The sequence below is a fragment of the Pogona vitticeps genome, chromosome W (genome assembly GCF_051106095.1).
Source record: "Pogona vitticeps strain Pit_001003342236 chromosome W, PviZW2.1, whole genome shotgun sequence".
NCBI classification, from domain to species: domain Eukaryota; kingdom Metazoa; phylum Chordata; class Lepidosauria; order Squamata; family Agamidae; genus Pogona; species Pogona vitticeps.
This window is the reverse complement of record NC_135798.1, coordinates 1,409,331-1,434,391: the sequence shown is the minus strand read 5'-3', so window position 1 is coordinate 1,434,391 and position 25,061 is coordinate 1,409,331. Positions and strand designations below refer to the sequence as shown.

The window sequence follows — 25,061 nt, the reverse complement described above, 5'->3', positions numbered from 1 at the left end:
TTTGCCCTTCTACCTCTCCACCTTCTGCTCTCTCCCTTCTTGATGGTTCCCCAAGATATATTTCTCTTCCCCCCTCCTGTCTTATTCCTTTCTTTTTCTCCTGCACCTCTGCTGCTACCCTAATGTTCCTTTACCCAGTCAATCCTTTCCTCTGATGGACCTTCTGCTTCCCTCACTGGAACTTCCACCTTAGACACCCCAGGCTCTTTATTTCCAGACTCTCCCATACCTTCATTGGCCTAAAGTTTTGATTCTTCACATGGAACTATCTCTATCCTCCTGGTCTTCTCTGTGACCCTTCTCATCTCGCTATCTTTCCATTCTCCCCATGGAGGTGTCACTTCTCTGACGGGTGATATGTTCTGTCTCTGGGGCTCCATGGACTTCTCCCTCCTCTTTTCAGGAAAGGACGGCACTCCGGTCAGGATGGGTTCAGCCCGACTTTCTCCATCAGATAGACAGCCAGTGACAAGGTGTTTGAAGCTCATCTGGGTATCTCGTAGGAAGTCTTTTAATTGTTCCAGTGATTCAAGGCAATTCCAAAACTTGTTAATTCTGTACAAGTTCATTTATTTACATCATTACTAGATTCCATAATTAATTATACTAAATCCAAAAAAAATATGTAAGGCACTCTTACAGGCGTGAGGAAAAAACTGTTGGTAGAGATCTGTCGTCTTTAAATCCAAGCATCATACAATCATGAAAAAACTGCAGGCTTACTTAAAATACATCCTTGTATCTTGTAAAAATATGCAGCAACTTAAATTTAGATAATAGGGAAAATTTAAGGTTTGTTTGAATCTAGAATGCAAACACATTAAAACACTGGTGCTCATAATCCAGAAAGATAGCATATATCTTCAGAACATTTCAAACTTCCTAAGAATACAATGATAAAAATCAAAAAACCCTTATTATTTTCAATGGAAGACATGCAAAATTATTTAAACTTTAAAAAAATATATATGCAAAGTTTAAAAAGCACTATTTGGATATGTGTGTTGTTAAGAAACAGAAAATTTTGTTCTCACCCAGAGTTTGTAAAATCCATTGATAGCTGTCACTGCCACACTGTTATCTTTCTGCTCTTCCAAGGACTTCCACCCAGCATCATGAAACCAAACATCTGTTTCTCTGTTCCTTTCTAATAATACTTTTTGTGAGATCTCTCCCAATTTTTATATTCCTCTGTTCTGCATCAGTCAGCAAAACCAAATTTTCCCAAGGCTTAGATTTCCCAGCCTCTGAGAAGCTCAGATGTTAAGGATCAAAGGATTTGATCACCTCTGACCCAGTGCAGTCTAGCACCCAAAGAGACTGGAGCTTGAAAAACCAAACTTTCCACTCCTTCCAAAAATCCCTGCCATGACAAAGCAGGATACTCTAAATCAGGGGTTTTAAACTCAATTTACCCGGGGGCCGCTGAAGGCAGAGTCTGGATGAGGCTGGGACGCATCAGATTTTCCGCCAAGCAGAGCAAGAGCCTGAGGAAGCGGCCCAGGAGTTTCCTTAGCCGGCAGACAGGTGGGCTGGCTGGCAGGCTGCAGTTCTGGATGGAGAGTGCAAGAAGTGCTGTCTTGGGCGAGAGCTGGCGAGCGAGGCAAGGCTTTTTTTTACTCTTGACAGCAGAGGATGTGGGGGGGCAGGCAAGGTGAGGGCCACAAACTATCATCTGAGGGGCCGCAAATGGCCCCCGGGCCGCATGTTTGAGACCCCTGCTCTAAATATAATAGCACAGAAGAGCCTAGTTCTTCATAAATAATACACACTATATATATTTGTTTATAAAAATTAAATAGTAGAAATTCATTGGTACCCTCTTTAAAATTCAGTTACTATTATTTAGGAGGATAGACTTATAAAACAAATGAGAGCTTCTCTCTCTTCACTACTTGCTTTTCTTTCATCAGTTAGCCTTAGAACATCCATCCTTTTCTTTTTACACCAGGGGTCTCAAACTCAATTTACCTTGGGGCTGCTGGAGACAGAAGCTGGGTGAGGTTGATTTTCCACAAAGCGGAGCAAGAGCCCGAGGAAGCTGCCCAGGAGTTTCCTTAGCCCGGCTGGGCCTCCAAGGAGGAGGAGGAGGGGCGTGAGAGCCCTCGTCACCGGCCATGACCCCTTCATGCTCCTTCTTCACTACCACCACCAGCAGGAGGAGGACAAAGAAGCGGAAAAGGGAGGGAGTGCCACTGACCGCATAGCCAGAGGGGAGGAGGGCACAGCATAAAATTTTTAAAAACCCCTCACAGAATCGCCTTGCCAAAGGAGAAAAGCCCTCATTGGTACCCATGAAATTAAAAAACCGGGTGGCCCCCCCAGGTGTGCACCCACATGCACACACACACAGAAGTACGGCAAACTTATTCTGAGGGCCCCACTCCAAAAAAAGGGGCATTCAGCAGCAGCAGCTACCCCCACAAAAGAGGAGCAAACTTTACAAGGCGAGCCCAGGCAGCCTCCAGAGCCGAGGCAGCTGAAGCAGGACGAAGAGGAGGAGGAGGAAGCACCACCAGGTGCTGAGGCGGCCGCTGACTGGGCTGGTGCTGGAGGTGCTGACAGAAAAGGTGCCAGAGAGCTGCTTCCCTGGAAGAAGCAGTAGCAGCTGCTGTTGGTGGCTTGGAGGTGCTCTTTGAGGACGGGCCGGGAGTGAGCTCCGCTCTAAGGCATTGCTTGGCGGTGGCTCAGGCACTCAGGGAAAGGGCCGGCAGCATGCCTCACTCGCCGACTCTCCCCCAAGACAGTGTCTCTTGCACCCTCCATCCAGAACTGCAGCCTGCCAGCTGGCAGACAGGCGACCTGGCTAGCAGGTTGCAGTTCTGGATGAAGGGTGCAAGAGGCGCTATCTCGGGAGAGAGCTGGCAAACAAGGCAAGGCTTTTTTTGACTCTTGACAGCAGAGGACGTGTGGGCGCTTCGGGGGGGTGGCAAGGCGGGGGCCACAAACTATCATCCGGTGGGCCACAAATGGCCCCCGGGTCGCATGTTTATTTATTTATTTATTATTATTTTATTTATTTAATTTATATCCCGCCTATCTGCATCACATAGGACCACTCTAGGCGGCTTACAACAGTGACCATTTACAATAAAAATTAATACAGTTTTAAAGTAGGGGAAAGGCAAGAACGAAGCAAAACAAAGACTAGGGCAAAGGAAAAATAGGGAAGGTCAGGAACTGGCGGTGGGGAAGGCCTGCCGGAACATCAGCGTTTTTAATTGTTTTTTAAAGATACCCAGCGAGGGGGCGGCGCGAATGTCAGGGGGAAGGTTATTCCAGAGGCGAGGAGCCACTGCCGAGAAGGCCCGATTTCTTGTCTTTTCTTTCCGGGCCTCCCTCGGCGTTAGGCTCCTCAGCCTCACCTCCTGACTCGCGCGAGTGACACGGGTAGAACTTGGTGGAAGGTGTTCTGCCAAGTATCGAGGCCCTAAGCCATTTAGGGCTTTATACGAAAGCATCAGCACTTTGAAGTCGATGCGGAAACGGATGGGCAGCCAATGCAGTGCGGCCAGAGTGGGAGAAATATGTTGGTATTTTTTCACGCCACTGATAAGTCTGGCCGCAGCATTCTGCACCACCTGTAGTTTCCGCAGCAGCCTCAAAGGCAGCCCCACGTAGAGACCCGTTTTACACTAATTTTGTAAAAGCTTCCATTATACAATATATACTTATGCTCATTTTTTAAGCAAGAACTTCCACGTCTATTTTGTGGTATCTCTCTGTTAATTAACAATAGAAGTAAAACACATCACAAGTGGCACTTCAAATGCACTCCATTTTTTTGCTTTTTCTCTCTTTTGCATTGAGTCAGCTTTTGGTTGCTTAATTTTTCCACTGGAAACCAGCACAAAACTGAATGAGTTTCTTATGCGTTAATTATCAGGACCTCTGAGTAAAACCCCTTCCACATTCCAAGCACTTATGCAGTTTCTCCCCAGTGTGAGTCCTTTGCTGTAACCTAAGGTGACCACTTAGTCTGAAGCTCTTTCCACATTCCAGGAATTTATGTGGTTTCTAGCCAGTGTGAGTCCTTTGATGTAACCTAAGGTGACCTCTCTGACTAAAGCTCTTTCCACATTCCAAGCATTTATGTGGTTTCTCCCCAGTGTGAGTTCTTTCATGTTTCCTAAGGCCACCACTGTCACTAAAACTCTTTCCACATTCCATGCATTTATGTGGTTTCTCCCCAGTGTGAGTCCTTTGATGTAACCTAAGGACACAACTGAGAATAAAGCTCTTTCCGCATTCCATGCATTTATGTGGTTTCTCCCCAGTGTGAATCCTTTCATGTTTCCTAAGGTCACCACTGTTACTAAAACTCTTTCCACATTCCATGCATTTATGTGGTTTCTCCCCGGTGTGAGTTCTTTGATGTGTCCTAAGGTGACCACTCTGACTGAAGCTCTTTCCACATTCCATGCATTTATGTGGTTTCTCCCCAGTGTGAGTCCTTTGATGTAATCTAAGGCGACCACTGTTACTAAAACTCTTTCCACATTCCATGCATTTATGTGGTTTCTCCCCGGTGTGAGTTCTTTGATGTGTCCTAAGGTGACCACTCTGACAAAAGCTCTTTCCACATTCCAAGCATTTATGTGGTTTCTCCCCAGTGTGGGTCCTTTGATGTAACCTAAGTTCACCACTGCGACAAAAGCTCTTTCCACATTCCATGCATTCGTACGGTTTCTCCCAAGTATGAATCCTTTCATGTTTCCTAAGGTAACCACTCTGACTAAAGCTCTTTCCACATTCCATGCATTTGTACGGTTTCTCCCCAGTGTGAATTCTTTGATGTAATCTTAGGACACCACCATGACTAAAGCTCTTTCCACATTCCAAGCATTTATGTGGTTTCTCTCCAGTGTGAGTCCTGTGATGTAACTTAAGAGTGCTACTTTGACTAAAGCTCTTTCCACATTCCGTGCATTTATGTGGTTTCTCCCCAGTGTGAGTCCTTTGATGTAACTTAAGAGTGCTACTTTGACTAAAGCTCTTTCCACATTCCGTGCATTTATGTGGTTTCTCTCCAGTGTGAGTCCTTTGATGTAACCTAAGGTCACCACTGCGACTAAAGCTCTTTCCGCATTCCATGCATTTATGTTGTTTTTCACCAGTGTGAATCCTTTGATGTTTCCTAAGGTAACCACTCTGACTAAAGCTCTTTCCACATTCTATGCATTTATTCGGTTTCTCCCCAGTGTGAGTCCTTTGATGTGACTTAAGGTCACTACTCTTACTAAAGTTCTTTCCACATTCCATGCATTTATGTGGTTTCTCCCCAGTGTGAGTCCTTTGATGTGATGTAAGGGTATCACTGCGACTAAAACTCTTTCCACATACCATGCATTTATGTGGTTTCTCTCCAGTGTGAGTCCTTTGATGTAACCTAAGGGTGCTACGGTGACTAAAGCTCTTTCCACATTCCATGCATTTATGTGGTTTCTCCCCAGTGTGGGTCCTTTGATGTAACCTAAGGGTGCTACGGTGACTAAAGCTCTTTCCACATTCCATGCATTTATGTGGTTTCTCCCCGGTGTGAGTCCTTTGATGTATCCTAAGGTGACCACTCTGACTAAAACTCTTTCCACATTCTATGCATTTATGTGGTTTCTCTCCAGTGTGAGTCCTTTGATGTAACCTAAGGTGACCACTCTGACTGAAGCTCTTTCCACATTCCAAGCATTTATGTGGTTTCTCCCCAGTGTGAGTTTTTTGATGTGTCCTAAGGTGACCACTCTGACTAAAACTCTTTGCACATTCTATGCATTGATGTGGTTTTTCCCCGGTGTGAGTTCTTTGATGTGATCTAAGGATACTACTGTGACTGAAGCTCTTTCCACATTCCATACAGGGATACATTTTCTCCCCTCCATGTTTTCTTTGATGTCTACTGAGGTGACATGCATTTACATGATTTCTCTCCTGTGCCAGTCCTTTTATGTGAAGTCCATGCATGGCCATTCCTATTTTCAGTTCTCTGTTTTCTTGCTTGATTGCGAGTTCCTGCCCAGGTTGCCCCACTTGATGCTAGGCAATTCTCCTGTTCATCATCATCTTCTAGCTTAGAAAAAGAAGAGAAACAATGACTTCCAATATCTGCAGGAATAAGGAATGATGTGTGCCGACTCCGCCTGAGTCACAGAGGAGGAATGAAAGACAGCCAAATAGGCGAGGGAAGAGAACCAGGGAGGGGATGCTGCCAAACCGGAGGGTGTTCCTTTGGGCTTCAGTTTGGATGGACTCTTTAGTGAGGGACCTTTTGGAGGGAGGAGTCATGAAGGGAGGATAATTTCCTCACCCAAGTAAGTGCATCAAATTCAAAGTATATTAACTTTCTTCCTTCTCAAATCCTCCCCAATGATTGTTCTTAAGTTTCCAGAAAATTAGAAAGGAATTTCTCAAAGTTGATTAAAGAGGAAACAAATAATTGAAAGAGAGGTTACTTACCTGTAACCATGGTTCTTCAAGTGGACCTCTGTGAATTCACACATTTGGGTTAAGTCAGCACGTGCGCTGGAACTTCAGAATCTTCTAGAGCTTTTCTGAAAAGATACAAAGTTTAGATTGCCCCTTGCATGTATGCTCCATTCCCCCCAGCCTTCAGTTCCATTTATCCGCCACCATAAGAGCATGAGCTCAAATATACCATAAAAAGTGACGGATAGTGTCAGCAATCAGCTCCCCAAGAGGATGCTTGACCGGTCGGACAGAGAGTAATTAGGAATTTTCACACCCTTTTAATTAACTGAGTAGAGTCCTGATTACTTAGTCAAGGCCTGTGACAAAATCCTGCTTACAAGTCTGCCCTCATAAGAACACTTTTGTACCTTAGGAAAATCCAAAAAAGGCACACACATGAGCTTTGTAGTCCTGGGACCCAATATGCTCAATATGATAGGACTCGGTAGCATAATGTGACCAATTTAATAATTTAAATTGCCCTTCAGGTGACACTCTGACAGGTTACTGTTCAAGAGACCAATTGGTTTGAATAATAACTGTTTTATTAAAGAAAATAGAAAATTCCATGAAGAAAATTCAGCTCAGCCTAAGTAAGCAAAAGAATCATTTTCAAAACAGATTACAAAATAGAAATAAGGCAAAAAATCCATAAAAATATAAAAACAGGAAAAATATTTAAAAATCACAAAAAAACCACAAAAATATATGAAAAGCTATTTAAGGGAAAACAAAAGGCAAAAGCCCCCCTTCTTCTAAAAATCCCTGCATCTCATAAAGTCCTTCTTCAGCAAGCAAGCATTTTTAAAATAATTACCCCAAAAATAATCCACATGAAAAAGTAAAAATTAATCCATGGAAAATGAATAAGGTAATCCATTAGTAATCCACAGGTAATCTACAGGTAATCCAAGCAGGTAAATCATAGAAAAAGTATCCAAGCAGATCCATGGCAAAAAGAATAATAATCCACAATAGGGAACAAAATTCAGGAACCCAGAAAGGGCTCAATATTCCAAAAAAGAAAAAGGCCTAGGAAAGGCCTGGTCCATTAGGTAACATCCATGGTAAAGGCTTCCCTTAGAATAATGTCCAGCAGATGGTTTAGGATGGCATCAATGGACTCCACATGGCTTCTCCCATGATTTGACTCTCTGTTTCGTCTTCCCTTATCTCCCTTTCTCACGCTAACAACCAATCAAAGCATAAGTTTAGGTAAACAGTCCCTCTTTATCGTCTCCATTCCAAACACAGTTCTCTCCCATGTGTAACAGGTGTTATTTACATAGCCCATCTGCAGCTACGCCATAACAATGTCCATTCTTCAGTCTATCTTAACAAAGTCCTTATCTTAGGAATGTTTCTCTAGGCCTTCAGAGAAACATACCACAGCCTTCTAGACAATCCTGCCAGCATTGCCAAAATCATTCACACAGAGAAATAAAATGCAAGTTAAATTCCATTGTTACTACTACATAAACCATTTTCAGTACAAGATCTGAACTACATAAACCCATATCATCACATGCCTTCAGCGGGAGTTCAAAAATCCGAAATTCTCTGTCGAATTTCCATTTTTGCTAATTAACTACAATGATGTGCAGTAATTAGATATTCACATAATACAGGAAAACAAGTATTATTCTTATACTAAACTAATACATGTCAAAACTGCAATTAATCTAGTAAATCATGTAATACAATCCCTTGGTTAAGCACTTCTACTATCTGGAAAATAGAAAAACAATGTTAATATACATCATTAAAATATATCACTCTGTATATGCTCAGATAACCATTCATCAGTAAAACAGTAAAATTAGGAAACAACAATGAAATCATGCTATAATGATTAACATAACCTTGATTTGTTACATTAGTATTCTATTAGGAAGTAAAATATGAAAAAGGCACTCTGCGTATGCACAGGAGCACTAAGTGTATCACAGGGTATCAATTTCAGAAAATTTAATACATCAGATCTTCACCACTCTAACCATCTTCACTCTCTCTACTATACATCCTTGATAAGCTGTGAGCAATCAATGCTTTCCGGCCAGGCATGTGTTCAATAACAAAATCATATTCTTGCAGTCTGAGACTCCAATACATCAATCTCTGGCAATTCACTTTCTGTCTATGTAACCATGTCAAAGTATTCTTGTTTGTTTGAAAAACAACTTTCTGAAGACAAATGTAAGGTTTAAAAATATGAGCTGCCCATAAAATTGCATAAGCAGATCTCTCCTGGCCACTATAGTCCTTCTCTGTAGACTTCAACGGTCTAGCAGCATAAGCAACTGGATGTAAAAATTCATCTTCACCTTTCTGTAACAAAACAGCACCGAGGCCAGTGTCTGAGGGCATAGTTTGTACCACAAAAGGTTTGTCAAAATCAGTGGATTTCAGAATAGGATCCACAGTAAGCAACTTTTTCAATGCCACAAAAGAATCTTTACAGTCTTGTGTCCACTTAATCTCAACAGATCTCGGCCTCCTTACTAGTCTTTTGAGTGGCAACACCAGTGTACTGTAATCAGTAATGAACTCTTTGAAATGATCAACCAGTCTAAGAAAAGCAAGCAGTTGTTCTCTTTCTGTAGGTACTCTATCTGGTTCTGTAATCTGGTTCAATTGACTGAAATCCACTTCAAAAGTGACATGACCTGATCCTTCCCTTTTCAAAGCCATTATAGAATTACACCAATTTGACCGGGTTGTCTCAATCACACCAAAAAGTAAAAGATCATTAATTAGTTCAGTCACAATACTGACATCAGTCCCTCCTGCATATACAGGGTTAGAAATAACAGGTGGGTTGTGACCAGTTTTAATAAAATGTTGCCCAATTCTAGATTCTCCAGGTAGATGAGAAAAAACACTTTGGTAATAAGAGAGTACATTTTCAAGCCAATCCTGTGGGCTAATTTCCACGTCTTCCTTCTCTTCACTATCTTAGTTAAGTTCATTTCCAATAATAGGAACAATCTCTTGAACATGTTGATCAAGAAACGCCACACACATGTACATTTTAAGTACAGCTGATTCAGTATCCTGAGATGCCAAAACAGGTTTCTCATCAGAAAAGTCTCTATCCCAATCAGCTCTGCAAACTGGACAAGTCTCTATGTAATTACTGACACACTGTTTCATATCAGGCCAATAAAAATATTCATTCACCATTCGCCAAGATTCTGCAAAACTGTGATGTTTGTTGTTATTTTCATGAAACAGTTTTAGCACTTGTGCTCTGAAAAACAGAGGTATTACCAGCTGCTCCTTAGGAGATAAACTCCCAAATGGATCTGTGTACAGTTCATGAAAAAGCAGTCTTCTTTCATTCCAATAGAAATAAACAGGCCCAGAAAAATTTTCTGATTGATTGGCAATGTCCCTAATTGTTTTTAAAGTCACGTCATTGTTCAGGCTAATTTTAAACAAGTCAGAGTTACCAATGACATCAGTTAGCCGCTCAAAAACAGATTTGCCACGAAACTCCTCTCCCTGCCTGAAAATATCCACATTCTCCTGTAATGACACTGTCGGCTTAATTGCTTCAGGCCTTTGAACAGTTGGCACATTTCCCAGATTTGCTGGGATGTTTTCAAGGTTAACTTCCTGCTTATCTGCTTGTAAAACAGCATTGGGCTCTCTCGTTAAGGAACCAGCAGTAACTGGAAGTTCTAAGGCATCAGTGCGATTTACTCTTGCCCCATCATTTTGAAACAAATTTCTCATAACTACTTTAAATTCAGATACACATTTGGATAAACCAAGATGCAGTTTTCTCTCTTCCAAGAGATTCACCTCTCTAAAAATCAGTTCTCCGTTCACCTTGCTAGCCACTTGAAAAATATTCTGTTGCAGAACTGCTAGGTCTCGTGCATCCTCGAAACAAAACAACGTCCCAGATAAAGCAAATGCATTTGACATTTTATCTCCTGCTTCTGTAGGCAAATTAGCAACATGAGGTGTTGGGTTAACGTTAAGTTGTCTTAGCCCTAAAGGCTGTCCATTTAGTTTTACTGAGGCAAGATTAACAGTCTCGGCTGGGTCATGAACTGGAGTAGCATTTAATTTAACTGTCTCTTGACATGGAGAAACATCTCTCTGGCAAAACTCTCCTCCTCTCGACGCTTCAAGCTGCATCTCACTTCCCCCATGCTGTCCGTTTCCTCCCTCTCTCTCTTCAGCCAGCGGGGAATTACTAGGCTGGCACTCTTGAACAGGAATGCCCTCCATTGCTAGATCGGTGCCCAGGCTCACTCTGTACTTAGCTGGTGACCTCTGGGCTGCTTCTTGGCCATCTAGGCAAAAGTGCTCTGATTCTCCAGGCTTGGAAAAGTCCATAAGGCCACGGAGAAAATCTTCCTCCCACTTAGCTGCTATGCTCCCAGTCTCAGAAATAGGCCCATATTTTCTCACCTCTCCTTGGGCTGTTGAAGGCTTCCGGTCGTCCGTTTCTGCTCTGTCAACTCTTGCGGCTTCCAATGACTTTGCAGAACACTCATTAGGAACACTGGAAGTGCTTAGTAAAATCTCCTCTCGCTCTGCGTTTTTCTCTCCAGCTGAATGTTGTACAGGCGCTCTATCCTCCGGCACACTAACGAAGTTGTTATCAGCTTCCATAGACATTCCAGACATAGTTAAGCTGTCTGGTGAAAAGTTTTCACTCACTGGCTCATTTAAAATCCACTGAGAGCCGTCAAAATTTTCTTCAGTTGTACTGCAAGAGTTATATAACGTCCCATTTTTGTAATCCACAAAGTCAGGTATAAATTCCTCCTCTCGGTCTATTCCAAATAAAAAATCTCCTTCACTTACTCTGGGCAAGAGTCCAGCATCCACAAGCATTTGAAGTAATCTCAAATTTTCAGCCATTAATCCTGCTATCATAAGGTCCTTGACTCTAATCGTTTCCTCCATTCTCCATATGTGATCATACATGGAGTTGATAAAAATATCCACGGTTAGTATCTCCTTCCCTTCCATCTTCTAATTACTAGCTGGCCTAAGCTTACTAGCAAAAAGAAAATTTCAAAATAGTGTTAGCCTATTCAGGCTTCAAAACATCAAAAAGGAAAGAAAAATAAAAACAATGCAAAACTTACTCTGCACCTCTAATCACTCTGGTCAGCCTGATAACCCGGGAGTTACAGGAATGACACTTGGCAGATGGAACAGAGGCATCCAAAACATAAAAAGGCAAAAAGTAAAATCACCCTGGAGACCCTAAAGTCACAGGAAATGACAACTTGCCAGGCTGAATGCAGGCGTGCAAACTTGAAAAAGCCAAAAAGTAAAGTCACCCTGGAGACCCTAAAGTCACAGGGAATGACACTTTATCAGGCTGAATGCAGGTGTGCAACACTTGAAAAAGCCAAAATGCCAAAATCAAAAGGAAATACAGGTCTGTGTGGGAGTCCTCCATTACATTGGTAAGCAAAGAGCCACACTCCGGAGCTTGCCACACTTCATCTGCAAAACCTTTGAGAAAAACAAACTGACTTTCTCCATCTAATTGGTTCTCAATTGGTCCTCAACTGTTTGCTGTCTTCTGCTGATCTCTTTCTTAAAGAGCATCCCAGATACTGAAGCCAATTTATGGTTGTGGCTATAAACAGTGTAAACAGTGCTTCCTTGAAAGCTTGCTGTTTACAGCAGATTGTTAGCACGAGGCTACACACTCACCTTAGTGTCTGTGTCCCTTTGCCACAGGAATCTAACAGCAAGACCTAAGTCTTTTGCGCTGCAGATCTCAAAAATCAAAACTTTGCACTCTGCCACCAAAAAATGGTCACCATGAAGGTATTACAAAATTCAGCATGCAGGACGTTCCAAGCTGCCACTATGTGAGTACTGCAAAGTTAAGCATGTAGGGCGTGCTACGCTGCCACTATGCAAGTATTACAAAGCCCAGCACGTAGGACGTACCACGCTGCCACCATGTCAGCAATCAGCTCCCCAAGAGGATGCTTGACTGGTCAGACAGAGAGTAATTAGGAATTTTCACACCCTTTTAATTAACTGAGTAGAGTCCTGGTTACTTAGTCAAGGCCTGTGACAAAATCCTGCTTACAAGTCTGCCCTCATAAGAACACTTTTGTACCTTAGGAAAATCCAAAAAAGGCACACACATGAGCTTTGTAGTCCTGGGACCCAATATGCTCAATATGATAGGACTCGGTAGCATAATGTGACCAATTTAATAATTTAAATTGCCCTTCAGGTGACACTCTGACAGGTTACTGTTCAAGAGACCAATTGGTTTGAATAATAACTGTTTTATTAAAGAAAATAGAAAATTCCATGAAGAAAATTCAGCTCAGCCTAAGTAAGCAAAAGAATCATTTTCAAAACAGATTACAAAATAGAAATAAGGCAATAAATCCATAAAAATATAAAAACAGGAAAAATATTTAAAAATCACAAAAAACCACAAAAATATATGAAAAGCTATTTAAGAGAAAACAAAAGGCAAAAGCCCCCCTTCTTCTAAAAATCCCTGCATCTTATAAAGTCCTTCTTCAACAAGCAAGCATTTTTAAAATAATTACCCCAAAAATAATCCACATGAAAAAGTAAAAATTAATCCATGGAAAATGAATAAGGTAATCCATTAGCAATCCACAGGTAATCTACAGGTAATCCAAGCAGGTAAATCATAGAAAAAGTATCCAAGCAGATCCATGGCAAAAAGAATAATAATCCACAATAGGGAACAAAATTCAGGAACCCAGAAAAGGCTCAATATTCCTAAAAAGAAAAAGGCCTAGGAAAGGCCTGGTCCATTAGGTAACATCCATGGTAAAGGCTTCCCTTAGAATAATGTCCAGCAGATGGTTTAGGATGGCATCAATAGACTCCACATGGCTTCTCCCATGATTTGACTCTCTGTTTTGTCTTCCCTTATCTCCCTTTCTCACGCTCATGATCATGTCACGATCATGTCTACGGCCCTGGTGGCAGCCATGATCCAGCTGTCAACTAGAGCATCCACAGGAGCGCTAGCCAGGTCAGCCGTAACCCCTCTCATGGCATCCTGGGTTCCTGCTCCCTGCGAGGGGGGAGAGCCACGGAAATGTTACATTTTACCAGATGGTGATCTGACCATGACAAGAGGAGCGACACAAGGTCAGTAACCACCAGACCACATTCGCTCCAATTGGTGGAAAAGACCAGGTCCAACATATGACCACCCACGTGGGTGGGGCCGTTGACATGTTGAGACATGTTCAAGGAAGCCATGGTTTCCAGGAACTCAAGAGCTGGCCCAGTGACCTCTGCCTCCGCATGCACGTTGAAATCACCCAAGACCAAAAGCCTCGGGGATCCCAACAATGCCACGGAGACAAAGTCGGCCAGCTCCGGAAAGGAAGTCACTGGGTTACAGGGAGCACGATAACACAGCAAAATCCCAATTCCATCCCTGGCCCCAATCGACATGTGGAGTGCCTCTAGACCTGGCTTTATCACAGAGGAGTGCTTAGTAACCTGTAAGCTTACTCCCAACCCGCCCCTTCAGTCTACCCTGGTGCTGGATGGCATAACCCGGCAGACAGATGAGAGCCAGGGGAGGACCCCCTCCCCGCCAATCCATGTCTTGGTAATGCATGCCAGGTCTGCATCCTCCTCCAGGATAAGGTCGTGAATTACCTTGGACTTGTTGGATACAGACCTGGCATTCAACAACAGCAGGCATAGAGTGGAGGGCCGACTGGTCTGGCTACCTCGGTACTGGGGGTTGGTCACCGTCTCAGAACAATGAACAGCCTTTAAGCATCTGTCCATTGTTCTTCTGACACGAGTAGGGACAGAGCCAATGCCATATCTTCCTCTACCTGCGATCACAGGAATATTAAAAGGCCCCTGGCTGGGCGAACAGGCCTTCCACTCCATATCCAGGAAAGGAAAAGAAAAAAGGAAAAAGAAAAAAATAATTCAATCCCTAAATTAATAAGAACAACTATATACTATAAAATAGAAAAAATACAAAAACAATAAGAGTCCCAAATTATATGATTTCTGCAATGCTGCCAGTGTTTTTCCAGAAGGTTGTGGAATGTTTTTCTGCAGGCCTGAGAAAGACATTCCTAGATAAGGAAAATGGACCTTGTTGTGGCGTGCTTGCAGACGCACTACGTAAATGCCGCCTGTTACCCATGGGAAGAGAACGGAGCTGAGAAGAGAGACCATAAAGAGGACTGTTTACCTGATTGCCTGCCGTGATTGGTTGTCAGCGTGAGAGAGGGGAGATCAGGGATGTGCCAGCAAAGCTTGAAAAAGGAACTTTTACTATGGACAGGAGTCTAGTTGAGTCTTTAGTTTTAGTCTAGCTAATCTTGGTGCTTTATTCTTTTATTATGGACTTTCTATGGAATATACTTTGATTCTTTCATTTTACCATGAACATTCCTGAATTTTTACTTATGGATTACTTCATTCCTTTTTTCTGTGGATTACCTTTTGGATTATTTTGAAAATGGACTTTTTTCTGATCTACGTGCTTGCTGCAGAAGGACTGGGCAAGATGAAGGAGATTTTAGAAGAAGGGGGGCTTTTGCCTTTTTGCCTTCCCTTAAATAGCTTTTTACTTATTTTCATGGGTTTTTGAGATTTTTTATATTTTTGCTGTTTTTGTATTATTACGGATTTATTGCTTCACTTCTATTTTGTAACCAGTTTGAAAATGATTCATTTGCTTGCTTATGCATAAAGTGACTTTTCTTAATGGAATTTTCTATATTAAAACAATAATAATGAAAAGCAATTGATCTCTTGAACAGTAAACTGCCTTAGTGTCACCTGAAGAGGAATTTAAACCATTAAATTGGCCACTTATGCTACTGAGTCCTGACATATTGAGCCTATGGGGTCTAAGGACTACAAAGCTCATGTGTTTGATGTTTTTGGAGTTTCCTAAGGTACTGAGATACTATTTTAGGACAGACTTGTAAGCGGGAGTTTGTCACAGGCCTTGCTGGGTTACCAGGACTCAACTCAGCTAACATAAGGGTGTGAAAACGTCTAATTACTCTCTGTCCGAATGGTCAAGCATCCTCTAGGGGAGCTGATCGCTTACACAGGTAACTTTGGTCTTGGAGATAAAAATGAAGCAGGGCAAAGGCTAATAGCATTTTGTTAAGAGAACAAGCTGATCATCACAAACACTCTTTTCGAACAACACAAGAGGCGACTCTACACATGGAAATTACCAGATGGCCAATACCAAAATCAGATTATGTTCTCAGCAGCCAAAGATGGAGAAGCTCTATACAGTCAGCAAAAACAAGACCTGGAGCTAATTGTGGCTCTGATCATCAGCTTCTTATAGCAAAAGTTTAACTGAAGATTGTAGGGAAAACCACTGGGTCAGTCAATTATAATCTAAACCAAATCTCTTATGAATACACAGTGGAAGCGAAGAATAGATTTAAGGAACTAGATTTGGTATACAGAGTGCCTGAAGAACTATGGGTAGAGACTTGTATCATTGTACAGTACGCAGCAACAAAAACCATCCCAAAGAAAAGGAAATACAGGAAAGCAAAGTGGCTGTCCAACAAGGTCTTACAAATAGCAGAGAAGAGAAGGGAAACAAAATGCAAGGGAGATAGGGAAAGTTACAGAAAATTGAATGCTGATTTCGAAAGAATAGAGAGAGACAAGATCTGTTCAAGAAAATTGGAGATATTAAAGGAATATTTTGTGGAAAGATAGACATGATAAAGGACAAAAATTGTAGGGACCTAACAGAAGCAGAGGAACGAGAGACCAAATTGCTAACATGTGCTGGATCATGGAGAAAGCTAGAGAATTCCAGAAAAACATCTACTTCTGCTTCATTGACTATGTAAAAGCCTCTGACTGTGTGGACTACAGCAAACTATGGCAAGTCCTTAAAGAAGTAGGAATGACTAATAACCTTATCTATCTCCTGAGAAACCTATACATGAGACAGGAAACAACAGTTAGAACTGGATATGGAAGAACTGATTGGTTCAAAATTGGGAAAGGAGTATGACGAGGCTGTATATTGTCCCCCTGCTTATTTAACTTATATGCAGAATACATCATGCAAAAGGTCGGACTGGAGGAATACCAAGACGGAATTAAGATTGCCGGAAGAAATATCAACAACCTCCGATATGCAGATGATACCACTCTGATGGCAGAAAGTGAGGAGAAATTAAGGAACCTTGTAATGAGGGTGAAAGAGAAGAGCGCAAAAAATGGTCTGAAGCTCAACATCAAAAAACTAAGATCATGGACACTGGTCCCATCACCTCCTGGGAAACAGAAGGGGAAGATATGGAGGCAGTGACAGCTTTCACTTTCTTTGGCTCCATGACCACTGCAGATGGTGACAGCAGCAACAAAATTAAAAGATGCCTGCTTTTTGGGAGGAAAACAGTGACAAACCTACACAGCATCTTTTTAAAAAGTGACATCACCTTGCTGACAAAGGTCCACATAGTCAAAGCTATGGCTTTCCCTGTAGTGATGTATGGAAGTGAGAGCTGGACCATAAAGAAGGCTGACCGCTGAAGAATTGATGCTTTTGAATTGTGGTGCTGGAGGAGGCTCTTGAGAGTCTCCCGGACTACAAGAACACACCTATCCATTTTGAAGGAAATCAACCGAGTGCTGACTGGAAGGACAGATCCTGAAGCTGAGGCTCTAATACTTTGGCCATCTCATGAGAAAAAAAGACTCCCTGGAAAAGACCCTGATGCTGGGAAAGGGTGAAGGTAAGAGGAGAAGGGGACGACCGAGGATGAGACGGTTGGACAGTGTCATTGAAGCTACCAAAATGAGTTTGGCCGAACTCCAGGGGGCAGTGAAAGAGAGGAGGGTCTGGCATGCTCTCCTCCATGGGGTCACGAAGGGTCGGACATGACTTAATGACTAAACAACAAAGAAACATAGAAGAGACCAAAGATCTAATCACTCAATTAAAAGATGGAAAAGCAACTCCTTTGAAGATGATCAGAGAGACTTTCTTCTCCAAAAGTCGATTTAGGATTGCCACCTAAAGGTGGGGTCCTTCCCTAGTCATGCTTAAAACAGATCGGACAAGAATGAAGGGAGTGTGTTTCTTCATTTCATTTATTTCAACGGGTCTGATCAAAGCCCCGCTAACCCAATAAAGCAGGAGCAGCAACAGGAGGAGAAGAAAGCAGAAGAATACTGGCCCAGGTCAAAGTGAAGGAATATTTTTAACTCTCCAGCTATTTCTTACATCATTTTTAATTCCTTAATTTCGAATCACTCCGTTGCTCTTTCTAAATGGAGGAGACCCACCACCCAGCCTGTGGGAGTTTGTCAAGGCAACTCTGAGGTCGATGCATGGATTAAAGAGCCCTCCACACGTTGAGATTAATAATTGGATCTTTCATTTGCTTTTCCCTTTTCAAAGTTCCCCAAAGCAGAAGTAGCTTCTTTAGTTCAATCTTCAAGATCCCAGAAGGGGAAAGAAGAGACTCACAAGAGCCCCATGACAGAAAGGGGGGGAAGGGTCCTACCCTCTACCCAAAGAAAGTAGAGGGAACCCAAGCCAGTGAAGAGGGGAAAGGGGACTGTAGTGAACAGCCCTGTCCTCACCTCTCCGTCACCACAGAACCTTATAGCAGGAGCCTATGAGTGGGCGGAAGGCGGAGCCAAGGCGGGAGGGAGCTGGATATATAAAGGCTGGTGGATGGGGTCTGACGGAGAAGATGCTGAGAAAGAGAGGCTGTGTGTATCTTGAAAGTGACTAGAGAGTGAGTTAGAGATCTGTAAGAGCCTAGATTGAAACAGAGGGTGAAAAGAGTTTTAAAGTTATATCAGATTTGATTCAAATACAAGTGATTGGCAACCTGTGATTGATCTAATGAATATTTATCACCTAATAACTTCCCTGATCAAATAAGAGCCTTTTCTCTAAACATATCTCTAAACTTTTCTCTAAACATATTTGGTATTAAAGCATTAATACCTGGTGGCAGCAGGGGGGGGGGAGAACAGGGGCTTCAGAGGAAATCGCCACAGGGACAAAGTAGGAAAGGTATGGCCAGAAGGGTGGGGATGTTTCTGGATGGAGAATGCATGGATTCCTATGTGGGAGAAGATGATGATACCAAAAGAAGAGGCAGGAAGGGGAAGGAACCATTGTTCAGCCTGTAAACCTTTCTACTGGGGCAAACAGGAGAGTAGAGGATGAAGCCGAAAGTTAAAGAGTGGAGGCAAATGGAGAAAAGAGAGAACGCAGAACGCAGAACGGAAGATCCATCGCCCACGCAGAATTGTGGAATCGCCTTCCCAGAGGAGATGACCGGAGGGGGAGAGCGGTGGACTGAGGAGATGCTGCCCCTCTTGCATCGGCTGGTGTCAGCCCCAAGGGAAGCCCCACAGAAAGAGGATTACGGTAGTCTATTCTTGAAACTATCTGAGTGTGGACCCATCTGGGGAGTGATAATTACATCCAGGCAGGGGCCCAGCTGCAACACCCGTTTAAGAGGGAAGTAGGCGGATCAGACCATGGGCGCCACCTGGTTCTCCACTGACAGTGATGGCTCCGGAAGGACGCCCAGCGTGCCTTGGGAACCCCCGAAGTCACAGACATCAGGGGCACCCAGTTGGAGGACCCCCCCAATCTTCTTTGGGTTCAGCCTTAGTCTATTGTCCCCTTTATCCTCCCACGTTCCCTGTTAACCAATTATCATCAGAGTCCGAAGTACAGGTGGACGGTGCAAAGCAAAGCAAACAAACAAACACCCAGTCTGTCTTGTCTGTCAAGGGGGAACAAGAAGGGAGGCTTCAAGGGGAACCCCCCCACACACACACACACACACCCCAAATCAGGACAAGAAAGGTTTGCCTCTTGTCAACGGCACCGAGCATGAGGTTGGGGTGAGCAGGATTGAGATCTTTTTTAAAAAGCTAAATAAGATGCAAAGAAAACCATATCCCCCAAAACCAGCACTTTGCACATGTTCAGAGAGGCAGTGTGGTGCTGTGGATGAAGTACCGGACTGGAAACCAGGAGACCTGGATTCAAATCCCTGCCGGGCCAGGGAAACTGAGAGGAGAGAGTGGGGGGGGGGGCAAGGCTACTGAAGCCACCTCTTGAAATCTCACTTACCTTGCAAATGTTGGAGGGATCTGGGATGTGGTTCTTTGTATTCGGTCCCCCCCCCCAAAAAAAGCAAAGGGAATCCAGCTCAGTCTCGCCCCTTCCTAGGAGAAATGAAAAACAGGAAAGGTTATCTGGGAGGCTTTTATGCATAAATCTTTCCTTTCGGGAGATTTTGCCTTCCTCGTGCTCCTATCGAAGGGGGGGCTCCCTCCCCTCTTTCTCACATCGATGGAGGGTCACGAGAGGAGAAGGTGGAAGGAGAAGTTCGGGGGGGGGGGGGGAACGCCGCCGCCCCTCCCTTCCCTCCCAACCAAGCGCCCCTGAGAAGGGGGGGAGGGAGGAGAGAGAAGATCCCGGAGAATATTTTTTTCAATCCAAATCAGCAGCAGCCAATCTCACACAAGACTCCACATACGGAGAGACACAGAGCTCTGGGTGGGAAGAGAAGGGGGGTGGGGGGTGGGGGGGTGGGTGGGGGGGTGGGTGGGATGGAGGGTCTGGGTTCAGGTCAGGGCCTGGTTCAAGGGCCAGGAACTTCCCTCCCTTGCAGGGGCAGCATCAGCAGCCGCCCTGGGTGCCATAGAAATGAAGAATCATCCTCATCATCCACACCCCTCCTTCCCAGCTGGACCCCCTGTCTTCTCCCTCCTCCAAGCCCCATTTCTCTCCCCCACCACAAAAAGCCCCCCCCATTTTCTCACTTGGGGTTTTCCAGGACCCCCTTTCCCCAAAGCTTTCCAACAACAAAAGGGGTTTCCTGGGGGGGGGTCCCGCTCAGACAACGGGGGGGGGAGAGGCGAGGCTGAGGGGACTCCATGAGAAACACACAAAAAGGGGGCCCGGGGGGGGGCCTTGCTGGGGGGGGCTTCCTTCCCCTTCGGAGTACCGGGATCTCGGCTCCCCCCGCCCTGCCTTCCCGCCTCTCTTCCCCCCCCCCCACAAACACACACGAGACACAACCACACACACACAAAAGCCCCCCAGGAAAGGAGTGTGAGGAGTGTGGGGGGGGGGAAGCGAGGGGGAACCTCTTTCTAGGGACCCCCCCCACTGCTCTCTCCCCCAAAATAGGCCCCCAAATCGCCCCCACCTCCGCCCGGACCCTGAAGCGGGAAAGAAACAGCGAGAGAGGAAAAAAGGGGGGAGGGGGGGCATGGCCTCCACTTCCGGTGGGGAGGAACGCACCCCGGAAGCAAACCCCTCCTTCCCCTCCTCTACAGCTTTCGTAGCTCTACGTTCCCTCCCCTCCCTTCCCTCCCCAGGGGGCCCCTCCCCCTCCCCGAACACAAAGAGACAAAAACCCCTCCCCCCTCCTCTTCTCAGCGGCGATTGGTTGGGAGGGGAGGGAACGTAGAGCTACGAAAATGTGAGAGGAGCGGGAGGAGGAGGAGGAGGAGGAGGAGAGGGCTGCTTCCAGCGCTGCATTACCGTGCCCCCCCTCCCTCCCTCCCTCCCTCCCTCCTTTTCCCCCTCCCTCCTTTCTCTCTCTCTCTCTCTCTCTCTCTCTCTCTCTCTCTCTCTCTCTCTCTCTCTCTCGCTGTCTCTTCCCGCGCAGGATTTCCCGCCTTAGGATCCGGACGGAGGTGGGGGTCACTTGGGGCCTTTATTTTGGGGGGGGGGTAGAGGGAGGGAGGGAGGGGAGAGGAGGAGTGGGGGGACCCTAGAAAAATATTCCCCCCACCAAAAGGAGTGAAATACCCGCCCGCGCCCCTCCAAAGAGATGAAATAGAGATGGGAAGTCAGGGGGGGGAGGGGGGCCCGAGATCCTGATACTCCGAGCCCCAGGAAGGCCCCCAGGCCCCCCCTCTTTGTGTGTTGTGTGTGTGTGTGTTTTCTCCCGCATTCCCCTCAGGCTCGCCTCCCCCCCCCCGTTCTGTAAGTGATATATGGGCCACAATCCAAAATTAACCTGACCACCTTTGTCTGGGGGGGGGGGGCTTTCCTCCTGTAGAGCCGCCAAACTGTTACCCAGACGTTTTTCCTCTGGGGTTTTGAGAGAGCTGGCAGTTAAGTAAAGAGTGGACAGCATCCTCTATCTCACCTGCTCCGCACATACACAGCCTGAGATGCTTGGGGACATTCGTGCACCTGCCGTCTAAGACAGCGGTTGGCACGGTTTGGTCACGGAGTTCTGTGAATGCGGTTCTCAAGGAGGGAAAAGTAAGTGCTTGTAAATATTGCGCCCTTGAGGGGTTTGTTTTCAGCAGGTGGTACCACTGAGAGAAATTTGAAGAGTGGATTAAGGATGAGTCCTGGTCGTTATCCAATTTGTAGAGCCAGTCCCTCAACATTCTTTTCACCCCAGAGAAAACAAAAATATCGGTTGAGAGGGATTTAGATGTTAGTAGGGCTTGAACTGAGGTTGCCCAGCCGCCACTCTTCCATGGCTCTACCATGCAACGTTTGGGTAGACGGTGGTCGGGCATATCCATCACCCTCTTATCATAACAGAGTATAGCTAGCCTTGCCCTGGCTTTAATGGACACCATACCTGTCTCTGTTCTGAGAAAAGCTGCTGGGGTCCCCTGGGGTAGCGCGAGGATGTGTCTCAAAAATTTATTCTGTCCTACTTCAAGGTGGTGTAGGTTGTTCTGATTTACACCCCAGATCTCAATTCCATAAAGCATTTGAGAGATGACCCTCCCTGGAAAAACTTGTAAAGCTGGGGTTATGAGTTTACCAGCTTTGAGATGGAAAAATTTGACCAGAGCATGGCTAGATTTCTGAGCCGATATTTTCATGCTCTGTATCTGGGATTTCCATCAGTTTTTCTCATCAAAATGCACTCCTAGGTACTTAAAGGTCTGGACTTGTTCTATTTTGTTTTCGCCTATAGTCCAGCTAAATTTGGGGGGATGCTTTCCAAAAATCATCACTTTAGATTTTGTGTAATTTATTTTTAGTTGCTCTAGGTGGCTAAACTCTTGGAACTTATTTAAGCTTCTCTTCAGTCCCTTTTTGTTCATAAATAGTAATACAATGTCATCAGCATATATAAGGCTTGCAATCTTATAATTCCCAGTTGAGGGGGGAAATGATCTGGATGGTTTAAAGCTGTTACAATATTGTTAATACAAAAGTTAAAAAGTAGGGGTGCGAGTAAGCACCCTTGTTTTAACCCCTTGTTAGTATGAATTTCCTCTGTCAGCCTGCCATCTGTGCTAATCCTTACCCTCAACGTTGTGCTGGAGTATAGTTCTTGTATTAGGGTTAAGAGTCTCTTATCGATGTTGGTCTCTGTGAGCTTGTCCCACAGGCGGTTTCTGGTGACTGTGTCAAATGCACAAGAGAAGTCAATAAAAGCTGTGAAGAGCCATTTGAATGGCCTGGTGGTGTATTTGCATACTAGATGGTGTAGCACGTAGATTTGATCTACTGTGCTATGGCCCTTCCTAAAACCTCCTTGTTCCTGGTGAAGGATATTATTTTTCTCCATCCATTTAGCCAGCTTCTGATGAAGAAGACGGGTATAGAGCTTGGAGCTGATATCCAATAAGCTGATTGGGGGGTAGTTCTGGGGGATGGATTTATCACCTTTTTTATAAATTGGGAAAATTATGCTCTGCCTCCACCCCTCGGGAAAGGTTCCTGTAGCATTAATGTGAGATAAATCTAGTGCGTAAATGACCCTTTGATCACACAAATCATGATCTCTTAGAGACACAGTAACCAACAGGAATTAATATTGAAAGAGTGGTGGTTCGAAAGGACGCTCAGCTGTGGATGCACCTGGAAGTGAAAGGAAAGTCCGATGCTGCAACAAAAAATACTGCATCGGAACCTGGAATGTGAGATCTAGGAACCTTGGGAAGCTGGATGTGGTCAAACAGGAGATGGCAAGAATAAACATTGACATTCTGGGTGTCAGTGAACTAAAATGGACGGGAAAGGGCAAATTCAATTCAGACAATTATCATATCTACTATTGTGGGCAAGAATCCCATAGAAGAAATGGAGTAGCCTTCATAGTCAACAAAAGAGTGGGAAAAGCTGTACTGCGATATAATCTCAGAAAGGATAGAATGATGTCAATATGAATCCAAGGCAGACCTTTCAACATCACAATAATCCAAGTTTATGCACCAACCTCCATTGCTGAGGAGACTGAAACTGAACAATTTTGTGAAGATTTGCAACACCTTCTAGAACTGATACCAAAGAAAGATGTTCTTCTCATTATAGGGGACTGGAATGCCAAAGTTGGGAGTCAAGAGATAAAAGGAACAACAGGTAAGTTTGGCCTTGGAGTTCAGAACGAAGCAGGGCAAAGGCTAATAGAGTTCTGTCAAGAAAACAAGCTGGTCATCACAAACACTCTTTTCCAACAACACAAGAGGCGACTACACATGGACATCACCACATAGGCAATATGGAAATCAGATTGATTATGTTCTCTGCAGCCAAAGATGGAGAAGCTCTATACAATCAGCAAAAACAAGACCTGGAGCTGATTGTGGCTCTTGATCATCAGCTTCTCATAGCAAAATTCAAGCTTAAACTGAAGAGAGTAGGAAAAAACCACTGGGTTCATCAGGTATAATCTAACCCAAATCCCTTATGAGTACATATCCCCGGAGGACGATTCCCTCTACACACACATGGCATGGAGGGGATCCCAGCGAGCTTTCTTGCCCCCCCCCGGTGGGAGCATGACCCCCAAGTAAGAAAGGAAGAGGGGGAGGGTGTCCTTTCCTTCCATGCGGAGCAATGCGGGTGGGCTTTGCTATGTTTATTCCCCCCCATTGGATTGCCCAGAGGGGACCCTCCCAGGGGAATGGGCCCCCCTAATGTTCATGCTTGGAAATCCCACCCACCACACAACACAACTAACTCACACACAGGGACCCTGGGGGGGGGCTTTGTCTGGGGACGAAAAGGGGGGAGGAAGAGAATAAAGGGGGGGAAGAGACCCAGTGGCCCCTTCTCCTTCCCTTTGCAACCCTCCCCGAAAGAAGGCAGGAAAGCAAGAAAGGGAAAGGGCATGGGGGGGATAAAACAACCCCCCCAGAGGATGATTCCCTGCATGCACGCAAACTCTAAAACATGGCATGGGGAAGGATCCCGGCGAGCTTCCTTGTCCCCCCCCAGGTGGGATCCTGACCCCCTCTTCTTCCTTCCTTCCCTCCAGGCGGAGCAACGTGGGGGGGGCGTTTGTCTTTGCTGCGCTTCTTCCACCCGATGGCCTGGAAAAGACCCTTTCCTCCCCCCCCCACGCGTGGTCTCTGGGGAGTGGGGGGGGCCACTCGTGTTCATTTTTGGAAATCCCCTCCGACCACACACACACACAGAGAGAGAGACACACACACACCCCTACCGACCTCCTGTGCCTCCTTCCCAGTCCTCTGGTGGGAAACGGGGAAGACCATAGAGGTGGGAGAGAGAGAGAGAGAGAGAGGACGGAAGTTGCCCAGCTTCCACTTCCGGTCCACCTGAAAAGGCGCTCCTCTATCTCCTCTTGGCTCTATGGTCCCTCCCCTTCCCC

General features: G+C 44.9%; 3 protein-coding genes across 5 annotated transcripts in view; 2 read left to right on the top strand and 1 right to left on the bottom strand.

The window, feature by feature from the left end:
* Window positions 1-25,061, top strand: part of LOC144584975 (uncharacterized) — a 618,887-nt gene that overhangs the window by 183,763 nt on the left and 410,063 nt on the right. The gene's annotated exons all lie outside the window — the stretch shown is intronic.
* The window catches only part of LOC144584983 (uncharacterized), a 392,659-nt gene that overhangs the window by 51,789 nt on the left and 315,809 nt on the right, over window positions 1-25,061 (top strand). The window lies entirely within an intron of this gene.
* LOC140702915 (uncharacterized) lies at window positions 554-20,768 on the bottom strand. 3 transcript variants are annotated; one of them, XM_078382385.1, is made up of 4 exons: window positions 20,670-20,768; window positions 19,586-19,680; window positions 6,451-6,545; window positions 554-6,060 (listed from the first exon to the last, which is right to left on the bottom strand). In XM_078382385.1, the coding sequence occupies exon 4, from the start codon at window positions 5,962-5,964 to the stop codon at window positions 4,018-4,020; it is 1,947 nt and encodes a 648-aa protein (XP_078238511.1). In that variant the 5' UTR covers window positions 5,965-6,060; window positions 6,451-6,545; window positions 19,586-19,680; window positions 20,670-20,768; the 3' UTR covers window positions 554-4,017. The 3 variants fall into 3 exon arrangements, with proteins under 3 accessions (XP_078238511.1, XP_078238509.1, XP_078238510.1); XM_078382383.1 differs by having other exon boundaries at window positions 554-6,064; window positions 20,670-20,766; XM_078382384.1 differs by lacking the exons at window positions 19,586-19,680; window positions 20,670-20,768 and adding an exon at window positions 10,888-17,412 and having other exon boundaries at window positions 554-6,064.

Coding starts and splice junctions, on each gene's coding strand:
- LOC140702915 (XM_078382385.1), bottom strand. CDS start 5,964: ATGGCCATGCATGGACTTCACATAAAAGGACTGGCACAGGAGAGAAAT.